We start from the raw sequence: 23,819 nt of genomic DNA, 5'->3' as shown, positions 1-23,819 counted from the left end.
TTTTCTGCTGAAGTGACACATCATGGATCACTTGAAATCATTAACACATGGCATGGTTTGTGGCAACAAATCATGTATGTTTCCATTTTACAAACTACAATAGTGAACTTCTGTAATTCTTTGACTCGCAAAAGGAAGAATGTGTGCATGCGAAATGCATATTCAGTTCGCTGGAAGATGGATGTTTCACTCTCAGAAATCACATTTGACACCTTGTCGCATTACTCGCACCTTATCCACTGTCCATCAGTGATCCTTTGGAAGATGCGATTTCTACCTGGAGGAAAAGTTTCCCTCCAATTGGGATGTTTTATCAGATATTCAAAGACCCTGCAAATAATTAAAAAGCTTACAAACGGAAATGATTCTAAGAAGATCCAATTCCAATGGGCTATGGACTTGGGCATAAATACAGACATTCTAAGAAGTTACATGTTCAATACAAAAATTCATTGAACAAATAACAAGGGACTTCAAATTTATGATCGTGGTGAGTAGAGACCCTTAATCAAAGCATCCGAGTCAAAGAAAATATATGGGCAGGGGCGGCTTTGAACATATCAAACAAGAACACCCCTTCAATTCCATTTTGGGTGGGAAACAAAAGCAAAGGAATTGAAAGAGGTGATCTTTTAATACGATCTTAATAATGGCAAGATGTCCTTGCCTCGGTGGTAGACTCTTAGGAGTTTCAACATGAGGTCTTGGGTTCGAGTTCCCATAGGTAGTGAAATCCCACTATGGCGTGAGCACGTAGGTTTTAAAGGTTCACTCTCAGAATAAGAAACCTCACTTGTTGGATATGTGAATATTAAATACAAGAAATGCTCCAGTTCTCTTCGAGAAATACAAGTTTAGTGCTCCTAAGTAAATCAGTTCACTTGGAGGGTCCAATTGATTGATTTGAACTATCTATTGAGTCCAGAAGAAATTTCATGGACTACTGTGCAAAAAATAAAAACACTAACCCAAAAGAAATTTCATGGACTGCCATGCAAAAAAAACACACTAACCCAAAAGAAATTTCATGGACCACCATGCAAAAAACACACTAATTGTAAGATCCAATCTGTCCTTGATTTGGCCTTATTTTCTCTAGCCATCCTTTCCCAACTCAAGCCATGAATGGGATGACTATGATTGCCTAACAAAAGTGATTCTTTAGAATCACAAGCAATCCATAATGGGCCCTAACAAATAGATGGATCAAATTGTTGTTTGGACCTATTTTTCCATAAACAATCTCGACTTCAATATTAAAGACTGTAAATATTTGTCAGATTGGTGTGATGTTTGTATTGTAGCCCATGAAATGTGCATTGGACCTGATGAACAGTCTGGACCAATGGACTAATGAGAGCACCGGAGCATTTCCCATTGAATATTAATTGTAAAAGTTTTTGTTTTTTTAACTCACCCAAATGGTGCTTTAGTAAATAAGCCTAGAAATAAGATGCATGAAAACACAAGCAATCAACTTTTTAATGGGTGTTAACTGAAGATTTTCCTGTATTTTGTGCATACCTTTTTTCATTGTCAACAAAATCAGGGCCCTCAGCAGAAGGCGAGGTGGAACACTCCAGGAGGATTTCTGAATCAGAACATTGCTGCAGCCAGGAAGCTATGTATTTCCAATTCGGCGACCTATATCAGCGGGAAAGATAATCATCATCATCAAAGCCTTATCCCAACTAATTAGGGTCAGCTTATCCCAAATAATTTGGCAACTTATATCAGTGGAAAGAATGTGTTACTAAAACTCAAAAAAAATAAAAAATGAACAGACTAGATAGACTAAACAGTGTAACAATAATGCACAAACAATGTATGAGGCGATAGTGGAAAATATCCTTCCGCCATGTGCATCAGGTGGGCCCTACTGTACAAGATGAGAGAGCCCAAAATTAGGCCACTAGACTCATCAGGTGCAGCCCATATACAAGTGGACTTGCCTGATTTTTGACCAGGTCATCTATGCAGTGGCCTTAACTGACACATAGGTTGGGTGATCCACCCACATGACAAGTCAGCACATTGACATAAACTACCATGTATCAATGGAAAAAAAAAAAGAAAAAAAAAGAAAAGGCAGAATTCTGCAATGGAGATTTATTGTGTGAACACAATTATACAAGCTGAAAGTCTACCATAGTAAATTTACCAAGAGCAAGGGGCAATATGGAATCTGTCATGGTGAGTATCATATGTCTCTAATAACCTGCCATTCCATGTGGGATCCAAAGAAGATACAGTGACTCGGAGTCTCCTAACGATTTCATCTGGACACCTCGAACTTTTGTCAAAGCTAGCAGGTCTGAGTGATCCTGTTGAAGTTTCCACCTAAGAAAATCAAAAGCAAGGAGCCAACTTTTCAGCATCCACATAAATCTCACATTCCTGCAAAAGTGATTTTGAACCAAATATCCACAAATTTGTACATAACAGACAATGGGCATCCACACCCACAGGAACTCAATGGACCCAACCTGATTTTAATGAGTCCCAGTCCCATTTTTGAACTGTTAAGAAAACTGGGTCGGGTTCGGGTCTCACCTTTTTGCCATCATCATCTAAAACTCATCCCAACTAATTGGAGCTGGCTACACAAATCCTGTTTCGCCACATATCATATTGCCGGGATGCATGATAAAAGTTGTGGTAAAAAGTTCACGCTGGCTGCCAACCTGATGCAACCCTTCTTTATTTGGGCTTGAGGTCAACAGTGAGAGCACAAAGCCCCCATATAAAATGAGGTTTTGTAAGCTACACGCGTGATGCATGTAAAAGAGCCTGTTTTCATACAATGCATGTGTCAAAGTGGCACATGCAAATCTAATCCATCCATTGGGTGGATTTGACTATGTAAATGCTCTTTTCTGTCTCAAACCCGAATCAAAACCTAGATTACCGATCGGATCGGGGTCCAGGTCTTCAAGAATGAGGCCTGGACCTGAAAAGGCCCGAACTCAGGTAGGCCGGGTATAAGTACCAGAGGACACAACCTGAACTAGCCTGTTGACACCCCCTATTTGTACAATTATTTGCTAGACATATGTACCTTATGCGATTTGGACACATGGCTGTTGTATCATTCTTAAAAAAGGTGATCCCATTGAAGACATAGGACACGTTTCATAAAATTAATTGATGAAGTTACAATACATAATATACGTAAATGTTAGCTTACAATAATATTATATGATAAGGTGTCCTAATAGTCAAGTCTGCATTGAAGATATTCAAATAGTCAACAAAATAACATGAAAATAGAAAAACGATGCATTTTTTTTAAATATCATTTTAGAATTGATGATTTTACTGATAATAAATAGAAGTACATAAAAGGTATACATCCCTACGCCAGTGACCATTTCGGCACTTAGGGATGGATCATAACTAAGACAAGAATGGTACAAAGTTATCATTATAAGCCTTTGCTATCTGTCAGGAGCATGGTATGCAAAAACAGTTACGTAACGGTTGTTATGTAACAATAATGGTGGGCATCATTACATGTTACATGGTTGTAAGGCCGCTCCGGAAAAATGACCCGTTACAGACCAATATAGTTTTTTTTCAAAAGAAAAGAAAAGAAAAGGAGGGCTATAATGGCCATCACAGGGGTGGTAACTGTTACCACCCATATCGTCCATTACAGGATTGTTACTGTTATGGCCCATATCGTAATGGTAACGACGATTTGGAGAGAAACTACAAATTCTCCCAATTTCCCAATAATAATTGTAAATCCTGTCTTGAGAGTGCCCGATAAACAATCATGTATAGGCTTCTTCTTCTTCTTCTTCTTCTTCTTCTTCTTCTTCTTTTAACCATCTTATGATCTAACCATGTTCTCAAAAGCTTTCTGCTCCCTCCACAGACCCAAGAGGACCCTAAAAAGCACATCCTCCAAAGTACCTCTTTATGGTTTTTTAATTGGATGCCTATCCATGGGCTTATTGAAAGAAAGAGCAAGCAATCCCAAATCAAGAGAGGAAGAAAGACCAAACCTCCTCAGCCACTGGACAATGGAGGAGTACATGGTGTGAAAAGAGAAAGAAGAAGAAAAGAGGAATGATGAGCAATAGGTTAATTACCTTTATCTGAAGGTATAGACAAGGACTCAGAAGAATGATGATCTTCTAATGGATCAGGATGATTGATAAAAGTCACGTCCATATGTACTCCATCTCCACATTTAGAATGTATGGAGTAAACCTGCAAAGGTTGACTTGCAAGTTGCACATGCATCTCTCAAATTCCAGTAGTAATATTGGGTACAACAGGAAGAACAGTTATGGAGCTCTCTTCAAACTTTAAAGACTTTCCTTCCTCAAAGGAATATGGAATTTTTCAAAGAATGTGACATCAGCCGACGCATAACATCTCTGGGAGACATGATTATAACATTTGTATCCCTGCTGGGTACAAGAATACCAAAGAAAAATACAATTGATAGCCCTTCGTTCAAAATTGTCATGAACATAATCAAGCTTATGAATGAAACAAACATAATCAAACGCCTTTAGATAAGTAGGAAGGAATTTGAGGACACAAGATAGAGAAGGGTGACTTTCCATCTAAAGCCGACAAAGGCATCCAATTTATTAGGTAGCTTGTAGTTAAAATTGCATCACTCCAAAATATTTTTGGAACCTTCATATTCAACAATAAAGCTCTAGCAACCTCAAGTAAATGATGGTTTTTACGTTCAACTACCCCATTTTTTTGTAGTTTATGTGCACACGAAGTTTCGTGAATGATGCCATGAGATGAAAGACATGAGACAAGTATTCCCTAGCATTATTTGAACATAAATTTGTGCTTCCAAAGAAAATTCTTTTTTTTAAAAAATGACAGTTCTTTCATCAAATATAGCTATTTCATACAAGAATAATCATCTACAAAATAACAAAGTACTTAAAAGTAGATAAACCATGTCATACGAGAATAATACTCTTCGGCACTCCTATCTCTCTGTTGAAGAGCGAAGATATTTTGCAGTAACTCGTAGATTGGAGTTACATTCTTTACGCTTGAATACATCTCTCTCAAATTATCCTAGACTTTCTTTACTATCTTAAAAAAGATAACATTCACACTAATTTGAGGATCCATACAACAACACTCTAATTTGAGCATCCTCTACCACCCAATCTTTTGTATTCTATTGAACTTTTTTCAGGTTTGGGAGAAGTCAAGTTCTTTAATTTCCCTTTTCCCACGAGAAAAACATTTACTCAAGAGGCCCATTGCAAGTAATTTGCTCCATTGAGTTTAGCAGATGTAATATGAAAGTCCATCCACTCATATGGATGCAAAAGACTAGTTTTTGCTTTATTCTTGACATCCATTGATGTATGCCAAATCAAATACACAAGGAAAGAATGTATGACTTTAACTTACCCCACATGTATTCCAACAAAAAAAAAAAAAACCACATATATCAACGGACGAGATCAGTTGATAGCATTGCTTAATCTAAAACTTCACATGCATGCTTGTTCTCTAATCCTTGCCAAACATGACTTTTACAGACACTTTCAATCTCAGATCCGCACAAATCTGACTGCATGCACGATGGCCCACTTTTGCCCATCACAATGGTGTTATAAGAAAGTGGGCCTCACATGCATTCACGATACATGATTACACAACCCACCATTGGTGGTTGGAAGAGAATTTGTGTAAATTATCCCCCAATGACTTTTAAAAATTCACCTCAAGTAAATTGAAGGAGGAATAGCGAGGGAAAGAGGAAGTTGATGGAAGAGATCAATACCCGAATACATTTCACTTTGATACAATGTGGTGTGATTGATAAAGGAGAACCAAAAAGAAGGAAAGAGGGGAAAGAATGGAAGGAGGAAGAGGAAGGGAGAGATTAGGTTCACAACTATGGTTTTCAATAATTACAATAATGCCATTAGTATTATATCAGATGGGCTGTAGATGGGCCATTGAACAACCTATATCTGTTAATGGAATAGATGATCAACCACTTCCTCATTCTCCTTGCACATGATATTATACATGTTTGGGAATGCCATCTTCCTCTTTTTTAAGTTGTCTAATGTAAGTATCTTCTTGGCTATAACAGCCCAAGTAAAAGCTTTGATCCTTGGGGGGACTACAACGCTTCATGTTTTGGCACATGATGGGTGTGTCAAATCATGCGTCAATAACGTTGAGAAGAAAGACTTTGATGAGAATTTCTAATTAGCCGACCATCTCCACACTTTCCTGTCATCCTCTGTTTGGTTAACATTCATCCCACTCAACCTATATCACAAATTGGTGAAGATCACATATTCCTCATTGGATAAGTCTCTTGACATTCTAACATTCCACACCAGTATTCCCCCTACCAATTCATTACAATCTTTCACCTTAGTGTCCTTGTCAGTAGCTAGTCCATATAGTTCTAGATGAGATAGCTCTAAAGGGATGTCCGTAACTATGCATCTTTCCAAAACCGAACTCTATCTCCTCACCCTACCACAAATCTAATGCCTTTCAAAAATTCCCTGCCAACCAGACTTTGAGATGTCTCTCCCTTGATCCACATTCTTATTTCCCAATTTACTAATATCCTTCCATATTTGTGATCCCCTTGATCTATTCCCCATGCTCAGAAAACATTCCGCCTACGATGAGCTATATTTTCCCACTACTATCTTCTTCTGCAGCGCATTCGGTTCTTTTCCAAATCTCCACCACCACTTGCTCAACAATGCCCAGTTTTTTGCTTTTACATTGCCTATTCCAAGGCCTCCTTCCCTAGCTAGCTTTTGCAAATCCTTCCGATTTACAAGGTGATACTTTCTTACTTCTCTTTCCCTTCCCATTTAAAAAAATTTTCTTTGAAGCCACTTAATCTTGGAAGCCACCTATACAAGACCCTTAAAGAGGGACATGAACCTTAAAGATGCATTGAGAATTAATACTGATCAATTTGTTGACATGTACGAGAGAAAATTTTACCAGCTATGCTAAATAGGGCAGCTTGTTGGGCAAGTGGGAAGCAACACGAGTAGAGGATCTGCATTGTAGAGATGAGGATGTTGAGGTGGATTTGTGGGAAGACTAGGAAGGATAAAATCAAGAAAGAGGACATCAAAGGCAATGTAAGAGTAACCCCAACAAGGTATACAAAAACAGTTATGTTATGGCCGTTACGTAATGGTAATGGCCATAATCGTTATGGGGCCGAAATGGCTGTTACAGGAAAAACTGTCTGTAACGGACCCGTAACGGTCACGAAACATGTTTTTTCAAAAAAAAATTTAAAAAAATGCCGTAACGGCCATTACGGTCACTGTTACCTTACCGTTATTGAACATCTGGAACCCCAACAAGAGAAAATGATGCAAAGGCAATTGAGATGGTTCAACCATGCACTACAAAAGCCTGTGATGGCCTTGCTAAAGATGAGAGCTTTGATTACAGTTGAAGGGCCTGAAAGGAGGGAACAACCCAAAAGGACTTAGCTCGAGGTAGCGAGGAGGGATATGACAGCTTGTACACTTGCTGAGGATAAGGCCCTGAGAATGATTGGCCAACCAGGATAAGCCACATGATGATCATGTGGCTAATCCTGCTGCCTGCAATGACAACAGTATTGATTACAAATTTTTTAACATGCATTCGACATGCATGTCCAACATGTAAATTGTTAGCGTTATCTACCCTGAAAAGTAAATGCTGATCGTGATCGTATATCATGACGACAATGGTCTTATGTAGACATGTTATTAATCTCATAGTTAATATGTAGGTTTTACCTTAACCGTGTATGGATTCATGGGTTAAAGGAGAGGGCTTCCTTTGTTGTCCATGGGAACTTTGTAGGCTTTAGAACGAACTTGTGGTTATCTTGTGTGGGAGGACCAATGACAATTCGAGATGGAAAGTCTTCACCATTGGGCTAAAAAACAAGTTGATGCCTTGAATCTACCCCACACAGGAGAGTGTTCATGGACATGAGATCTTGTTATTAGACCCTTGGACACTTGCATTGGAGGATCGCTTTAAGTATTTGGATCAGGAGACAGACACATAATGTCCAGTCCAGTTTGACTTGTGTATGTACCAGCTTTGACTAAATCCTTAGACTTGAGGATGTGGGGAGTTCAAGTTCTTAGTGCAATGTGCTTTTGTGCTCCTCACAAAGTCAATGGCTCTTATGAGGGTGTAGTTGGGTGGATGCAATGGTTTTAATAAATGTTTTCAACGGTTGATCTTTTGTTTTAACTTTTAACTATTGAAAAAGTTTTAATTGCACTTAATGGATATATGATGGTTAAGATCTTGTGGTCCACCAATTGATTTTTATGGGTATTGGATCAATGGTGGATGGCCATGGTTAGTGAAGGGCAATGTTTTAAATATTGATGATATTGGCCGATATATCCCACGATATATCTTGTATCCCACCTGTGCGATACGAAACACACAAGTAGTGGGATATATCTCACATGTGTTCGATCTGGTGAACATTTTTTTTTTTTCGATTTTTTTTTCTTCTTCTATAAATCGTGTTAAATCAGTGTCAAATTCTTATAAATCCATGATCTTTCATGTTTTGCATGGCATGAAAAATCATGGATTGGGAACTTCGATTTTAAGATTTGGAGGAGAAGGACTGAATTGCGGAAAATTGGGAAAAAAATTAAATCAAAATCAAACATGTATGTAACCTAATATAGTGATTATTCTTTTGCTTTTGAATGTATTGCTTGTGTTTCCACATGTCTTCTTACATTTATAAATTATATTAATAGACTTTGAATATACTTGCATCAATTCAGTTAGACAACGCATAGATTAGGACCCCATACAAAGAAAACCTATTATGTGCACCTGTTTTTTGTAATGTTTTGATTTATAAGTGTGTATTGATGTCTTTTTTAACAATCACCGAAATTTCGTTGAAAAATTCGACTAATTTCTAATGTTTCCAACAATAATGATACATTACGCGATACAACCGATATATCCCATGCGATAACCAATACGTATCTATATCCCAAGGGTGCGATACGTAACGCCATACCGATATTTCGAACATTGGTGAAGGGATTGGGTCAATTTGGGTGCATGAATAGGCATGATCATATACTTTTGATGTAATAGCACATATAAAAGTCTGTAGGGATGAGGTACACCATAACTGGTGCATCTCTGATACCACAACTCCTATATAGATTCCATCACAAAAAGTAGAGAGATAGAGAGTATCATCATCTCCCTCCCTCATCATCCACACGTGTGGGGTCCACTAGTTTGGACAGCTCTCGTGAGCACGCCCTAGGCCTTGTTGCAAGGGTGATGTATGTGGCTTCTCGCTTGGCTGTTGGCTCTTATCTGGGATAGATCAGGGAAAGACCTAGTTTGGAAGATCAACATCAACACTTCATAGGCTATTTGGCGCCATTGATTAGAGTAATCCTAACATGGGGTTTTAGTTTTTCATATTAGATACTTGATAACATATAGATTGGGATCCATAGATTAGGGCGTTATGAAAATCTGAATTTTTGAAAACTTTTAATTAAGTTGCGTTTCGAAAATCCTCCAACACAAATATTTTAGAAAATAACATATCCTTGTTAAGAAGTGCCCAATTAGATACCACAAAATATAATTTTCTGCATAGAAGGAAGTTCTTAGCCACCATGGCTAGATTTCAGTGCTTCTTTTTTATATTAATGGAGTTCTATGATGAGGGAAGGAAGGATCCACAAATAAGACCTATCATAGGATAAGAATCAAACAACAAGAGGGAGCTGCAAGTAGCCCCTTCCTAGGGGATTCCAAGCATTGTCTTGACCAGTGTTCAAAGTATCAGCATTGCTACAAGTTTCATTGGCCCAGGATACAGAAACAATGTCGATATCGCTGATAACCGAAAATGCAGGGAAAACATGGGGAAACGGTGGAATTTTTCAGTGAAATTTTAGGAGATGCTAAAATACACATATTTGCATATTTAGGAATAAAAAAAATTGTAAAAAAGAATGCATACATAATAAGTTTCCATTTAATGGGAGTCCTAAAAGCATGTGTTGTTATAAAAAATTAATCCAACCATCCAACTATCCATCCAAACATCCATTGATATTTTGCCGAGAAATTGTCAACAACTGAAAAGGAAATGAAAGATTGTGGTCTTCATATCGCCCATGTTACAATAACAATAATATCGCGATATTATCACCGACAAATTAAACATTGTATGCAACCATGAGTCCATAAAAATTTTTGAAAAGGATTTTTTTTTTTTTTTTTAATAAACAGATTTTTGGCGATGTCGATACATTGGCGATATTATCGAAATATCGTTGATAAATTGGCGATACAAGTGACATTTGGAATTTACATAGTCGAAAATATTGGCGATACATTGGTGACATCAATAGATTGGCAATACAAGTGACACTTGAAATTTACAAAGTCGAAAATATTGGCGATACATTGGCGATATCAATACATTAGCGATACTTAGTGATACATTGCCGATACTTGAAATTTCTGATACTACCAATGTTATTAGTATTGCTACCAGTGTTATCAGTGTAGCCGAGCTAGAGATACAAATAATATCGGGCATACTTCGAACAATGGTCCTAACATGATGCCCAGGTTACATTTGTTTAAGCTACTTATTATTAAGGTTGTTAGAAAGAAAGGGTGGAGATAAAAACGAAGAACAATTGCATAATCTTTCGTACATGGATTAAAATAAAAATGCAAAATGTTTGTGTATGTAATACTTGTAATTTTAGTGGTGTTGTTAGGAAGAAGAAAGAAAGGAATGGGAAAAGAAAAGAAGGGGGGGGGGGGGCTAGCATCAATGAAACCCTAACTTTGATGGCATGTTGTGAATGAGAGGGAAAATTGATAGTTAGGTAGACTAACCCTCTCAACTTAGAAACCTTATTTACATGAAATGTATGGTGTCCTAATGGAGCACTGAATTACAATTTATGGTGTCTTGAGGGAGCACTAAAATTACAAGAAGCATTATATACGTTAACACAAAAAAGAACTTAAAACAAGTAAATGAATAAAATTAGCACAAGCCATGCAGTGTCTAGAGCATTGTTGTGGTACAACACAATCTAAGGTCCGTGGCTATCGAAAGATGGCATGTGTGGTCGCCATGTCCTTAAATTGTGCTTGAGTAAAGTGCATAGTCCTATAAATAAGGCACCAAATGTCATTCTGACTTCTCAATAAGGCACTACTAATTGCAAATGGAAGTTTGCAAACTCTCATCAAATGCTATATAACTATATGGGGAAAAAAATCAAGATGTTGAAACATGAACTGACCAGAAATCCATTGACGAGGGGACATGCATTTCCATCAGAATCTCTTTTAGTATTATGCCCAAGGACAAAGAGAGTTTGGATTTGAAACTTTTCCCGACGACTTTGCAAAGCTTCAATTATTTTGGAACATAATGGTAAAGAATGGCCACTCTGTTCCTCATCGCTCCCTGCCCCAGTGGTAGCAATGACATCCTGCACAAAATCAATTAATCATTCAACCTTAGTTACTCTTCCTCTTTAAGAGGGTGGCCACTGGCCAAAGCTGTGAACTATCAAAGAAAGTGGATAGGATCGTGGCCAAACTTCATCTGGTGTGTCATCGAAGCCACCAATCAGATGTACCTGCAATTTATATTAAATTGAGCACTTGTTCCATGTAAAAAATACTCAAATAAAAGCGGAAAGATCAATCAAAAGGGCTATTCATGTTTAACAAGGGGTGTGCTCTGGTGGTACCAGTACCATAGTAAGCTCCAGTGCTACCAGGTCGAAGTGGGGCTCACTTGATGTATTCACAACATCCTACCTGTCCATCAAATGCGTCAACTCGTGTTACCATCAAGGCCCAAAAATCAGCCCAAACAAAAACTCAAGCAAGCCACAAAACAGGGGACACCCACCCTGATTTCCATGGGCCCCCCCATCATGTTGTGTATTCAGAATCCATGCTGTTCAAACACTTCATCTGCCATGGATGAAGGGTCAGGACAAGGGTGAGAACCAAGGGTGAGCTTCCCCTCCAACCCTGTTCCTTGTGCCATATGGGTCACCAGAATTGGATTGAGCTGATTTTCAGCACTTGGGCATAACATAAGGGGATGCATCCGATGGATGGGTTAGATCTGACACATACACCACATGGGCCCACATCTGCCTAGTACCACTGTAAACTTATGATGGTACCACACCGGTACCACTGTGGTGCACCTTGTTTAACAAATACGAACATCCAACTCATCATCCATCTCATGATCAATGACTGAAGTTAGCATTTGGATGAGGCCCAAATCCACAGTCTTTTGTGAATCCATATGTGCAACACTGGTCCTGTGATCATGGTACAAAGAAAAATGGTCATTAATAACAATATCATCATACAGCCAAATGTTGAATTTCTTCCAGATTCATTAAGGTATTGACCTTACATTCCGCTCTTCTGATTGCGAATAACAAGGCCTATGCATGTAGTTGCTTCATCCGTGCCTACTAACTTTCAGAGTTGGAAACACAAAAATTTGTCAGCACAGGAGATCAACCAAATAAATGATGTGCAAGAAGCAACAATAGTAAGATAAATGTGAAGTTCTACATGAAAACACTTTTTAAAAGTGAATACAGTCAACTATAGTAAAACTCAGACAAGTTTCATACTACAGTCGAAGTGTTTTTTTTTTTTGTAAAATGAGTCAGGGGTAACTTCTATTAAAAGAACCAACAGAATATAGAACAAACATGTTTGAGGCCTGTGTGGATCAGTGGAATCCAAAAAGTAACTGTTGAAAAGAAAACGGGTTCCGTAGATGTGATGTTTTCTGTCGATAGTGACAATACAAGTAACATGTGCAAAACTGTTTTCATTTCCATGGTTTTCCTCAAAAAAGGTTTTTCCTTTTCCATCTTGGAACTTGCTAATCCTCATTTCCATACTTTTTGAGAAACAAATTTCAATGTTTGACTGTTGATCATGGTACTTCTCCCTGGAAATTACCAAAACTAAACAAACAACCTTTTCTTGAATTCTTTTTCATTGATGATGTAATCCATGGTTTTCTGCATGTGACCTTTTTCCTTTCCAAACCAACCTCTTGGATTCCACCAACCCAAACAGGTCCTCAACCAAAACATGTCAAACAGCAGTCCAAAATAAACCACAGCAGGCAAAAACAGGCCCTGCATCAGAAAGAAAAAGCATAGCGCGATGACCAAAGGCAAGATGAGAACTCAATTAAAGCTGAGGAACTTTGGAAAGCCAATGTGCTACACAACTCCATCCAGATATGGATGGCCAAGCTCCATAAAGTGCCACTGAAATGGGTTTAGGTGATGCGGCATTTACACTTCGACAAGACAGATTAAACAGTCGGGCTTGGTGGCCATGTCAAGCATCTATTTGCGCATCAATCGCTAATGCCTAAATCCACTGCTTCACTAGAAGAAGGAGAATTTCTGACCAACATATATGACATGCAAGATTTAAAAAAGAAATTAAAAAAATGAAACAACCATTAACTAAAAGGCCATGAATATCTAGCAGTAACACTATAGGTGAACTAGAGAGACCAAAGATAATCAACCTGCTATAATCTAACATTTCCCATGAAGAGGAATGCTATGATGCACACTCTTTATTTGAGTTCCATGGAGTGTAAATCAAAACATCTCTATTGTATACTTGATGCTTGTCTATGGGGATCAGGATCCTTGATTTAGCGTGCCAACATGTAGATGTGACACATACAAAGCAAGCCTGTCAGACTATAGCAGTCATCTGATAAGGGCTTGAAAGGGACGGTCAACATGGAAAACAACTGTCCACACTCAACGGGGAAACTCACAATAATCGGATAGGCAGGCTTGCTCAACCATCACAATTTTTGGACAATACCCATCAATGCGGTGGCTCACCAGATCCACCGCCCGCCCACCATGCATGTTTGCCACATGTATGCTGGAGACAACATTTCATAGAGCTTCTATGCAGATGTGTCTCTATAGCATCTCTTTCCATGAAGCCACATAGCCGTCTAAATGCTTGTTTGGGAAACTACTGACAGAACTAGCATACCTCAACAAGTGAAGGGTCAACCGTCGCATATTCTCTTTGGAACACATAAACATGCTTGGCCTGTGGTGAATTCTCCAAACCGAATTCTTTGGGAACCGAGAACTTCCTCTCTGGTATAGTTTTGAATATATTTGCAGCAGATACAATTAACGGGTGTTCCAACAAAGTGGCCAAGATTTCATTTCCCTGCTTAGAAATAACAAGTTCCCAAGGGTATGAAAGACATGCTCACAATACCAATGCAATAAAATTCGTTTGACAGAGCTATTTGTATTCAGAGAAGAACCTAGGATCCTGCTGATCAGCAAGCTGACAATTCACTGACATGAAAGTTTAGTAAATGCGGGACTGTGGTTTGGTGATTATGTTCAGGTGGTACCCAACGCAGATGGGGGCTGCCCTCAGAATCTCCTAGATTGAAAGCTCCCAGCCCCTTCATTGTGGGATTATTTTTGGTTGAACGTGGAAAATTGATTTATTTTCTCCTTGACCTACCTGTTTTAAGGGTCCTGCAGGCAGGTTAGGATCTTCCAATCTGAAAGAATTGAGGCAGCCCCATCCGCTGTAGGTCCCACAAGCTCAACAGTTAGCACAGCTGAAACATGGGTCTACACATAAACTTGCCGATAGCAGGAACCTAAAATTCTTCTTCTAAGAGAAATCATTGTGCAAAAATAAACAAATCAACAACATATGCAAAGTTAAGTGCTACATTCAAGATTCTAGCATCCCTGGCTTCCTCATGATAGTATAAATATAAGAGGCATCTGAATAGGAAGTAGAACAAACACTATAACTACAAGATGATACAAAGTTCTAGAAATCTATAGCATTGACCTGTTCTGGCCAATGATGTATTATTCATCAACTTGCAATATGGTCAAGTGGTAATCCCCCTTCCAGTTGAATTACGAACTCAGAACAATGACTGACGAGTTAAAAGGGCTGGAGAATGCTGCACTTTGCTAATGCATGGGAAAACTGTTTAAAATCTAGATGACATGACAAATAATTTTAGGGAGGTATAGTATAGTCTTTGAAAATCTTGAATGTGTATGACATTGACAAATAATCTGTTCACTTCAATATACCCCGAGTCCCTTACTCAAATGACACTTCCACTTCATATGTCATGATTCCTAGATGCTTCAGGTCTTTTGCACAAAGCGGGAATGGGAAGAGCAGGTTTGGATGGATAAAAAAGTTGGATACTCTAGGAGGTGCTATAAATTTAACTAAAATGCATCTTTCGCATGCACTCCTCCTGTTAGCAATGCACACACCGATCCCAGCATAGGTAAAGGACGGTTGATGTCAGGAAGGTAGCTGGTCATTGCATTTTCCCCCAAGCAATCATGAGTTCCTTTTTTCAATTTTATGGTTGCGGAACGGGATTTGTAAACCTGATCCTAAATAGCTGCAACAAGGCTATGTTTATGATCTCACTAGAATAAAGAAGTAGACTTATTAAGTAGTCATCTATCCACAAGATAGAAGCTCTATGTTAGAAAAGAGCACAAATACAAAAATTGAATGTAATCTTGGTAGAAGTAGTTGATGGTAGGAGCAATGGTAGGATTGGAAGCGGGAACTGGATTTTGCTGCAAGATTTAAGAGGATTGCTTATCTCACATGTGCAGTAAGATAAAGGTGCCAGCATACGTACTTTGATTGGTCATCTACGCCATCGGCTTGAGTGGAAAAAGCATGCCATGGTCAGATGCGTGGGTCCTGATGACCACTTGAAACAATCAATGTGCATCTAGGCTATGGATTTTAAGTACTGGTTTCGGAGTGATGGGCCTGGGGTCTGAAACCATTATGACTCAATCTGACACAGTCCCATATCAGTGTGGTGAATCGTTTTGTTTTGGACCAAAACTGATACGACTTGACAATACCAAGTCATATTGGATGACTTTTCAAAACATGATCTGGCCTCCCTTTTTTTTTTTTTTGGATGTGTGTGGACAACTAGCATCTTTTGAAACCATTTGCCTGTGAAAACCAAGTACAGCTCTCCCATGCACGATTCTGAACTCTCAAGAGCATCAGAATGAAAACATAAATCATCATGATAAAACAAGTGGTGCCTGGTGAGAAAGGCAATTGCGATGAATCATGGCAATAGCGGCAGTGATGGATGATTTCAATCCTCTGATAATTGACAAGCTAATGCATGGGCATTTTCACACCGGGTTCGAGTGGAGTGGCCTGTGTGAAGTGGGGGCACACTCTGGGTGGGCGATCTGTGTGAGGCGAGACCCATATGAAGTGGGGTCCATGAGGGGGTTCAGTCGAGTGCCTGACTTGGGCTATGAGATAAAGGGATTGATTCGCCATGCTTTATCAGTTTGAGCTTTCAGAGCAACTGGTTAGTTGTCCCGTGTCAAAAGTGGTATCAGGGCAGGACTTTTATGAGGCGAGAGCTATGTGAAGTGGGGCCCAAGAGGCTATGATGCGGCGAGCTTTGATCGAGGCTACTCACCGAATCCCCTCCCATTAATCAGGTGGGCATCACAGGCTATGCACTGGGACCCGATAGGTGGCTGCACAAGCAGTCAACTATGGACCACTGGTCAATTCCTCTTCACCATCCATTCTTCTCATCACACATGCACGGCCCATAGTTCCCAAGTAGCTGAAATCTGGCTTGTGTTTCGATCTTATTTCGGTCAATCGCAGGATCAAAATTCTCACTTAATTCAGAGAATAATCTGCTTGATTTTGGATCTGAACAGTCCGATTATTTTTACTTCCTATAAATAATTGAAATATAAATATTTATATGAATATAAAAAACTGGACTGAGCTCAAAATGGGAAAGGGAATCAATTCCAAGCAAGGTTGGAGAGAAAAAAAAAAGGGTCACCTGAGATGAAGATGAAGCGCTGGAGAAAGGGACCCCATCAATGAAGATCATTGCTTCTTTTTCAGCTGTCCAGATTTCTCGATAGATAAGAGGGTTTCGAGGCGATGCCCGATTAGAAGCAGCGGAGGCTCTTCTCTTCTTCTTCCAGACGCAGTTCTTTTCCTCAGCTGATCACTTACACCCAAGGTACCACAACTTGTGGTACACGGCAATCTATCCGTGATGATGGGACTCAACCCTCCAGTAGCGAGCTCGGTACTGGTCAAAGCTTTGTGGGCCCAACCATGATGTATGTATTTTATCCACGCTGTCCATTCATTTTTCCAGCTCATTTCAGGTCATCATCCTAAAAATGAGGCAGATCCAAAGGTCAAGTGGAGCACACCAGCGGAAAAAAAAAAGTGGGGATTGAATTCCTACCGTTGAAAACTTCTCATGGGTCACGTAAGTTTTGGATCAAGCTGATTTTTATGTTAACCATGTGACTTTATTAACAGGTTGGATGGCAAATATACCTCGTGGTGGCCCTAGGAAGGTTTTAATGGTGGGCGTCACTATCCCCACAGCTTCTTGTGGTGTGGTCCACTTGAGCTTTGGCTCGCAGCATGAATGGACGACGTGGATAAAATACATATATTATATCATGGTGGGCCACAGAGCTTTATAAGCACCGACCAGTACCGGCTATGGAGGCGTCACTACCGAATCCGAGTGAGAAATGAGTCCGTGAACATCCCACTTTTGTAGGGCATCGGTGCTAAGAAAACAATACGTCCCACCAAGAAGATTTCCTCGCGCAAAACAGCTCTCTCTGATCATTAGATGGGCCATGCTGTTGAAATTAATAAACCATCGACAGTCTGACTCAGCAGACAGGTTTGGTCTGCCTGGGAAGCCGATCAGCCTGATTTTTTTATTATGGTGATATTTATGATGGGACCTATCGTATTAATGGTTCGGATTGACTAGAAACGTGGCATGATATTGGGAAATATGGAACGGTACCACAAGTGGCGGTACCATTTCCTGTAGGTGATCGGTTTCTTTAGGTAGATATATTTGTGCTCTGCCCGAGGATTGCGGGTGTCGATGGCCGGGCTTGGGCCTGAAAATTAGATTTTTGAATAGGCTTGGCCCAGAGAAGTTCACAATGTGGATCAAATCCTACCCAGGCCCGGATCATTGACCACCCTACAGAGGATGTATGAGTAGCTGGTAGGGGCGTACATCGAGCCAAACCAAGTCGAGCTAGCTCAACTTAGCTTGGCCACTAGCTGACCTTGGCTCGAACATGACTTGGCTCGGTCCTCAAGCTTTATAGGCCAGGTTGGCTCACTTTAGTCAGCAACTCGGGTCAGTTTAGGTTGAGATCGAGCCAAGATTGAACCGAGTTTTCCTATATGGCATTTTCATAAACACCTAGATTGCACTTTCAAAATATCGTTGTTTGTAAAATAACAGTAAAGGATTTTTAGGTATTTTATCAAATACCTTCCAAGCAACATAAAAATTCATTAAAAAAAAGGGTTTTTGTTTCATATACATACATTCCTTGCCACCAATCACACTTTGTTGAGTCATTTCGTCAAGCAGTTGGTGAGCAACATCAATATCAAAGTAATTGAGTCACCGAACTGGTCCGATCCGAGTTTGATTTGAGCTAGATTTGATCTGAATCGAGTCAAGCTGGGGCTGGCACGAACTCATTTTCGAGCTCAAAAAATCAACTTGACTCGGTTCGAACTCAGCTTCGAACTGAGTCGAATTGAACTTTTTCAAGTCGAGCCGAGTGAGCTAATCGAGCTAGCTCAGTTCGTGTACACCCCTAGTCGCTGGTCCACGCCATTCAACTTTTGGGTCCGCCATGGATAAACCCTTTTGAAAATATGGCAGGTGGAAAGATCCCAAACTCATTATATAACTTGCAAGTAGACAATTCACAAGAGATGCAACAACGGTCCACATAGATTGATAAATGGACACGATTGGTGAGTCTTGGAAGTATTTATGGCATTGTCCAAGGGATCAATGGCCTCAATTAGTGCAACATGGGCATCCCGTGTCCAAACTAAAACCCTATGTATACTACCACTACGTTTGACATTTTGGATTTGATGATAAATGAGTGTATTTCAAATGAAATAGCTGCTTTTTTGAGCCTCTAGGCTATTAATTCATTAAACACATGGCATGCCGATAATACCCTAGAATAATTTAATTATCAGTTACAATGCTAACATCACATCAAAGGAATGATTTGAAACAAATGTTAGAAATTTTAACTGATAGTTAAAAACATCGATGAGTTGCCTGTTTGTAATCCTTGCATTTGTGGCCCAACCAAGGTTCAAAATTTTCTCTTTTCTGGCCAAGCATATATTTTAATGAGCTTAATACTATCAGTCTATCAAATATTAGGTATATATATACATACTAATTTGGATTACTAAATCTAATTTAGTGCATTTAATTTAACTCCTCTAATTATATCAAATAATTATAATGCACTCCAAATACAAGCTCTCAAAAGAGTATTTAAATCACAATACATTTCAACCAAACTTTTTGTCTTTGGGCTCCTAATTCATTAAACACATGGTATGCCGATAATACCCTAAAATAATTTAATTATCTATTAAAACGCTAACATCACATCAATAGAATGATCCGAAATTATCCAAAACATCCAAACGTTAGACAAGCATATATTTTAATGAGCTTATTAATATCATTATATCAAATATCACGTATATATACTAATTTAACTCATATGAAAGCTAATTTAATTGATCTAATTTAACTCAAATGAAAGCTAATTTATTCAATCTAATTTAAATCCTCTAACTATACCCAATGCACTCCAAATACAAGCTCTCAAAGAGTATTTAAATCACAATACATTTTAACCAAATGAAGATTCAAAATCACCTTGATTTCAAGGTAATTGTAATTTAGATTTCAAAATCACCTTGATTTCAAGGTAATTGTAATTTAAGATCTTTACTCCTAATTGTAATTTAGGATCTTTACTCTTGCTCCAGTGGTAGACTCTTAGGAGTTTCAAGACCCGGTAAAAGGTTCAAGCATCCATAGGTGGTGAAATCCCACTGGCGTGAGTGTGTGGGGGTGTGTGCGTGAGTTAAAAAAATTAATAATAATTGTAATTTAGATTTCATAGGTGCCCCAAGATTGGTGGATCCCTATGGGGCTCACCCTAAAGTATGTGCCTTACATCTACACTGTTCAGCCATTTTGAAAATCATTTTTATGGTACAAAGCCAAAAAATGAAGTAGCTTCAAATCTCAAATAGACCACACCATAGAAACATTCGTGATTGAATACCCACCGCTGGAAACTTTTTAGTGCTTACTGGACTGTTTATTTGCCATCCAACCTGTTGATAAAGTCACAAAGACCCAGATGAGATGACCCCATAAATATTAGCTTCATCCAAAAGACTCGTGTGGTCCACTATAAGTATTTAATGGTCAACCATTACTTTTTCTTGTGTATAGTCCACGGAGAGTTAGATCTGCTTCATTTTCTGAATCATGTCCTAAAATAAGCTTTTCAAGTGATGATCGAAGGCTATGTGCCCCCAAGCAGTAAAATTGTGATTGTTACAATCTAATTGGACCGTGTGATTGTATAATTGCGTTGGTGATTGAGATGGACCAATCACTATTCAGTGGACGAGGAAAAAAACAGCAGAGAAGTCGTGTTTTTGACAAACAGAGGATCGGGGACTGTCGGAAATTCAAAATCAGATTTGTTGAAACTATCCTAAACTCTGATTTTTGGAGACTATTTTTTTTGAAACAGGACCATTGGATAATTTTTAATTATAAACCGTCGAACACATGCCCACTAATCTGATGGTCAGATAATCAGATAGGCCCTTTTTTCTTTTTTTTCATGATACACAAAATAATTTGATCTACTCGAATCCCAAGGATGCATTTTCTAAGTGCCTGCGTATCATCCATCACACTCCGCCAGAGCATCGAAGTTTTTCCCTTAATTGATACTCCTGCAGAGTGTGGTGGTTTATACACAGGAATCCACAAATTGTACACGGAGCATAGTCTAGCTGAAACTAAACCGACCAAATTGTAGGACCATCATAGATAACGAGATCAAATTAGACTGAGCGGGAGTAAACTCTGGTCAGTGGAACCTTGCTTGTTGAATTGGGGTCGTTGAGTAGTTTCCATCTCGACCGTACATCACATGTCGAATAATAATCTTATTAGGGGGACGACCGTGGACTGGGCTATGGCTAGGCCGCCCCCCTCCTTGCGCTGGGCCATACCTCCAAATGGCCCACCCAAATAATGTTATTTGATCGAAGGATTCGAAACAGTCCAGTCTTATGGCCCGCCCTGTGGACCACCGTTCCATCATCATGCTGCTCCCTACGCTCTCAAGGGCTGGGATTCTCCCCGAGAGGGGGTGGGGGGCATTGTTGGGCGAACGCTCGGCCCCCGCTCGGACCCCATCAGATCCAACGGTCATGATGAACGAGACGCCCCCAATCGAGTTCCAAAATAAAAAAAATAAATTAGAAGGAACATCAATATCATCATTTTCAAGTGGCCCTCGCCACATTATTGAAATATATCTACTGCAAAACACGTGGTAGCAATAGTCCATGAAACCACTGTAGAGACGCTAACATACGCTGCCTGAAAACACATAACATACATGACAGACTACAGAATTACCACGAGTCGCATAACGAAAACAGACCTACCAACAACAACACCTTTCACGTCTTGCCCCGTTCAGCTGTGACCGCCACCTGTCCCGTACCCTGTCTGGTCGGTGCCGCCCGCGAGAGGGTTACGGGCAGTGGTGGTGCCGGTGCCAGTGTTCGTCGCAGTAGGGTGGGACCCAACAACCCCGCTAGTCACCTGCCCATGGGGCTGCCCCGTCCCATGCCCGGGCAGTGCTGCCGTTGGGTGAAGGGTTACAGTGCCAGTCTGACCGGCACGTGCCGACTCTTTGGCCGCCGCGTTCTGCTCTTTCGCCTGCAGTTTGTTGATCTCAGCTTGGGTTATCTTCTCTTCCTTCCTTTCTTCCGCCATTTGCTTTTCCAACGGGTCGTGGGATGTCGTCTTCTCTGCCTGCCCAAACACAAGCACAAAAATACGGTCAGCTCCATGCAAAAAAAAAAAAAGGTCCCAAATAATCACCAAAGCATTTAAAAAAATAAAATAAAAAAATCAGAGAGAGCACCAAATGACATAAATGACGACCACCAGTACCATCCACCACACCGTATGGTTCTACAATTGTAGAAGCTGTGATATTTGTATCTATTTACGCGGCATCAGCCGAGTCCGGTGCCACCAACGTGTATATCGTTCATCAAACCTGTTAATTAGTGGTAATTCACCGGATGGAGTGAAGATCCAACCTGCATGAACAGACCCTCATTTTTACATCGTTCGCATTGACGTGGCCCATTGGAGTTTTCTAGCAGGCTGATCTTATGTGTGTACGGTTAAAGTTAGGTTTATCATCTGATGGATAGGATGGATTTACACAAAAATCATGGTGGGTACCACATTTTTACGCAGCTGCATAAAACAGTGGTAGACGATTCCAGTTCGAAAACATTACAGTGAGCACCAACTTCATTAATGGCTATACTGGACCGTGGACCAGCACGTGGGCCTCTACTCGGTCCAACAGGCCCAAAAAGTGCCCACGTAGGTAGGAGTGGCAATGGGCCGGGTCAGGCAAGGCCTCGCCCAAGCCGACACAAGACCCCAGGCCTAGCCGAGCATGGGCTACATGGCAGCCCAGCGCCGCCCAAAAAATATTTGTTTGGGCCCAGAAATTGATTAAATCTCTACTTCCCTCTCCGTTTATCAAGTGGGCCACACATGCAAAACCTAATAATAATAATAATAAAATACAAAAAATTGGGTCAGGTCAGACTAAAATCATTTGAGCCCAAGTCCAAAAAATAAAAATAAAATTGATAAGTCAAGCATGCGAGGTCTAGCCCGAACCATGGGCCACTAACTCCAGGCCCGGCCCAAATCTGGGTTTGGCGGGCCACTGGGGCTATTGCCACCTTTTAACGTGGCAGTAAGTGATCTTAAAAAGATCCAGGCCCATAGCGACAGTAGTAGTACGGCAGTAGCCAAGGTGTACAAGCATCTCATTGGCCCATGGTGTGTAACACACCCATGTTTCCATAGCCCGGGTTACGCACCAGGCGTACGTTAGATTGGGCCACTAACCTTTCCTTGGACAGTTGCCTTGGTCTTGTCCATCCCGGCCTTGGCCGATGTAGCGATGTTGCCTGCCGTCTCCTTCATCGAAGCCGCTGCGTTCTTTCCCGCCTGCATTTTCTCTTCCAAAGTTAAAAAAACGACTATGAGAGGAATTTGCACGAAAGGATGTGATTTCAGAGACGTGAACTACAAAATCATGGGGAGGAAGTGGATGTGACCGTCCGTTTAAATAGTTGCAGCAGTGGGCCTCTTGCCTCGACACGCATTTTGTGGAATGACTACGTGGGGGTCTGTGGAGCGTCGAGTCCTGAATTGTGCCTCGACACGCATTTTGTGGAATGACTACGTGGGGGTCTGTGGAGCGTCGAGTCCTGAATTGCCGACACGTGCATTCTGACGCGTCTCTTCCTTCCTCGAAATGATACGGTAGAGTAGGATGAACCGGAGTACGGTAGACCGTCCCCCCCCACAGGACACGTGGCAGAGTGATGCATCGATCGGGTCCACCTAAATACTGGATTAGGATAGAAGGATGAACAATAAGGCACTTCTTTATTACTTTTCTGTACTTCGTCTG

The 23,819-nt window shown here is 40.2% G+C and overlaps 2 protein-coding genes across 4 annotated transcripts; both read right to left on the bottom strand.

The window, feature by feature from the left end:
- LOC131222385 (protein N-terminal asparagine amidohydrolase) lies at positions 1-17,449 on the bottom strand. Of its 3 annotated transcripts, none has more exons than XM_058217429.1 (9): positions 16,994-17,449; positions 14,122-14,307; positions 12,482-12,546; positions 12,284-12,383; positions 11,640-11,678; positions 11,337-11,528; positions 2,162-2,340; positions 1,525-1,644; positions 1-277 (listed from the first exon to the last, which is right to left on the bottom strand). In XM_058217429.1, the coding sequence occupies exons 1-9, from the start codon at positions 17,042-17,044 to the stop codon at positions 274-276; spliced, it is 936 nt and encodes a 311-aa protein (XP_058073412.1). In that variant the 5' UTR covers positions 17,045-17,449; the 3' UTR covers positions 1-273. The 3 variants fall into 3 exon arrangements, with proteins under 3 accessions (XP_058073412.1, XP_058073411.1, XP_058073413.1); XM_058217428.1 differs by having other exon boundaries at positions 1-330; positions 16,994-17,443; XM_058217430.1 differs by lacking the exon at positions 14,122-14,307 and having other exon boundaries at positions 1-330; positions 16,994-17,446.
- Positions 17,450-21,576: 4,127 nt separating this feature from the next.
- On the bottom strand, positions 21,577-23,443 carry LOC131222384 (18 kDa seed maturation protein-like). Its single transcript, XM_058217427.1, has 2 exons — positions 23,249-23,443; positions 21,577-22,120 (listed from the first exon to the last, which is right to left on the bottom strand). Exons 1-2 carry the CDS (start codon positions 23,354-23,356, stop codon positions 21,779-21,781), a joined length of 450 nt encoding a protein of 149 aa, XP_058073410.1. The 5' UTR covers positions 23,357-23,443; the 3' UTR covers positions 21,577-21,778.
- Between the last annotated feature and the right edge of the window lie 376 nt (positions 23,444-23,819).

Source organism: Magnolia sinica, chromosome 13 (assembly GCF_029962835.1).
Source record: "Magnolia sinica isolate HGM2019 chromosome 13, MsV1, whole genome shotgun sequence".
Taxonomy (NCBI): Eukaryota; Viridiplantae; Streptophyta; class Magnoliopsida; order Magnoliales; family Magnoliaceae; genus Magnolia; species Magnolia sinica.
This window is presented reverse-complemented; position numbering and strand designations above follow the sequence as displayed.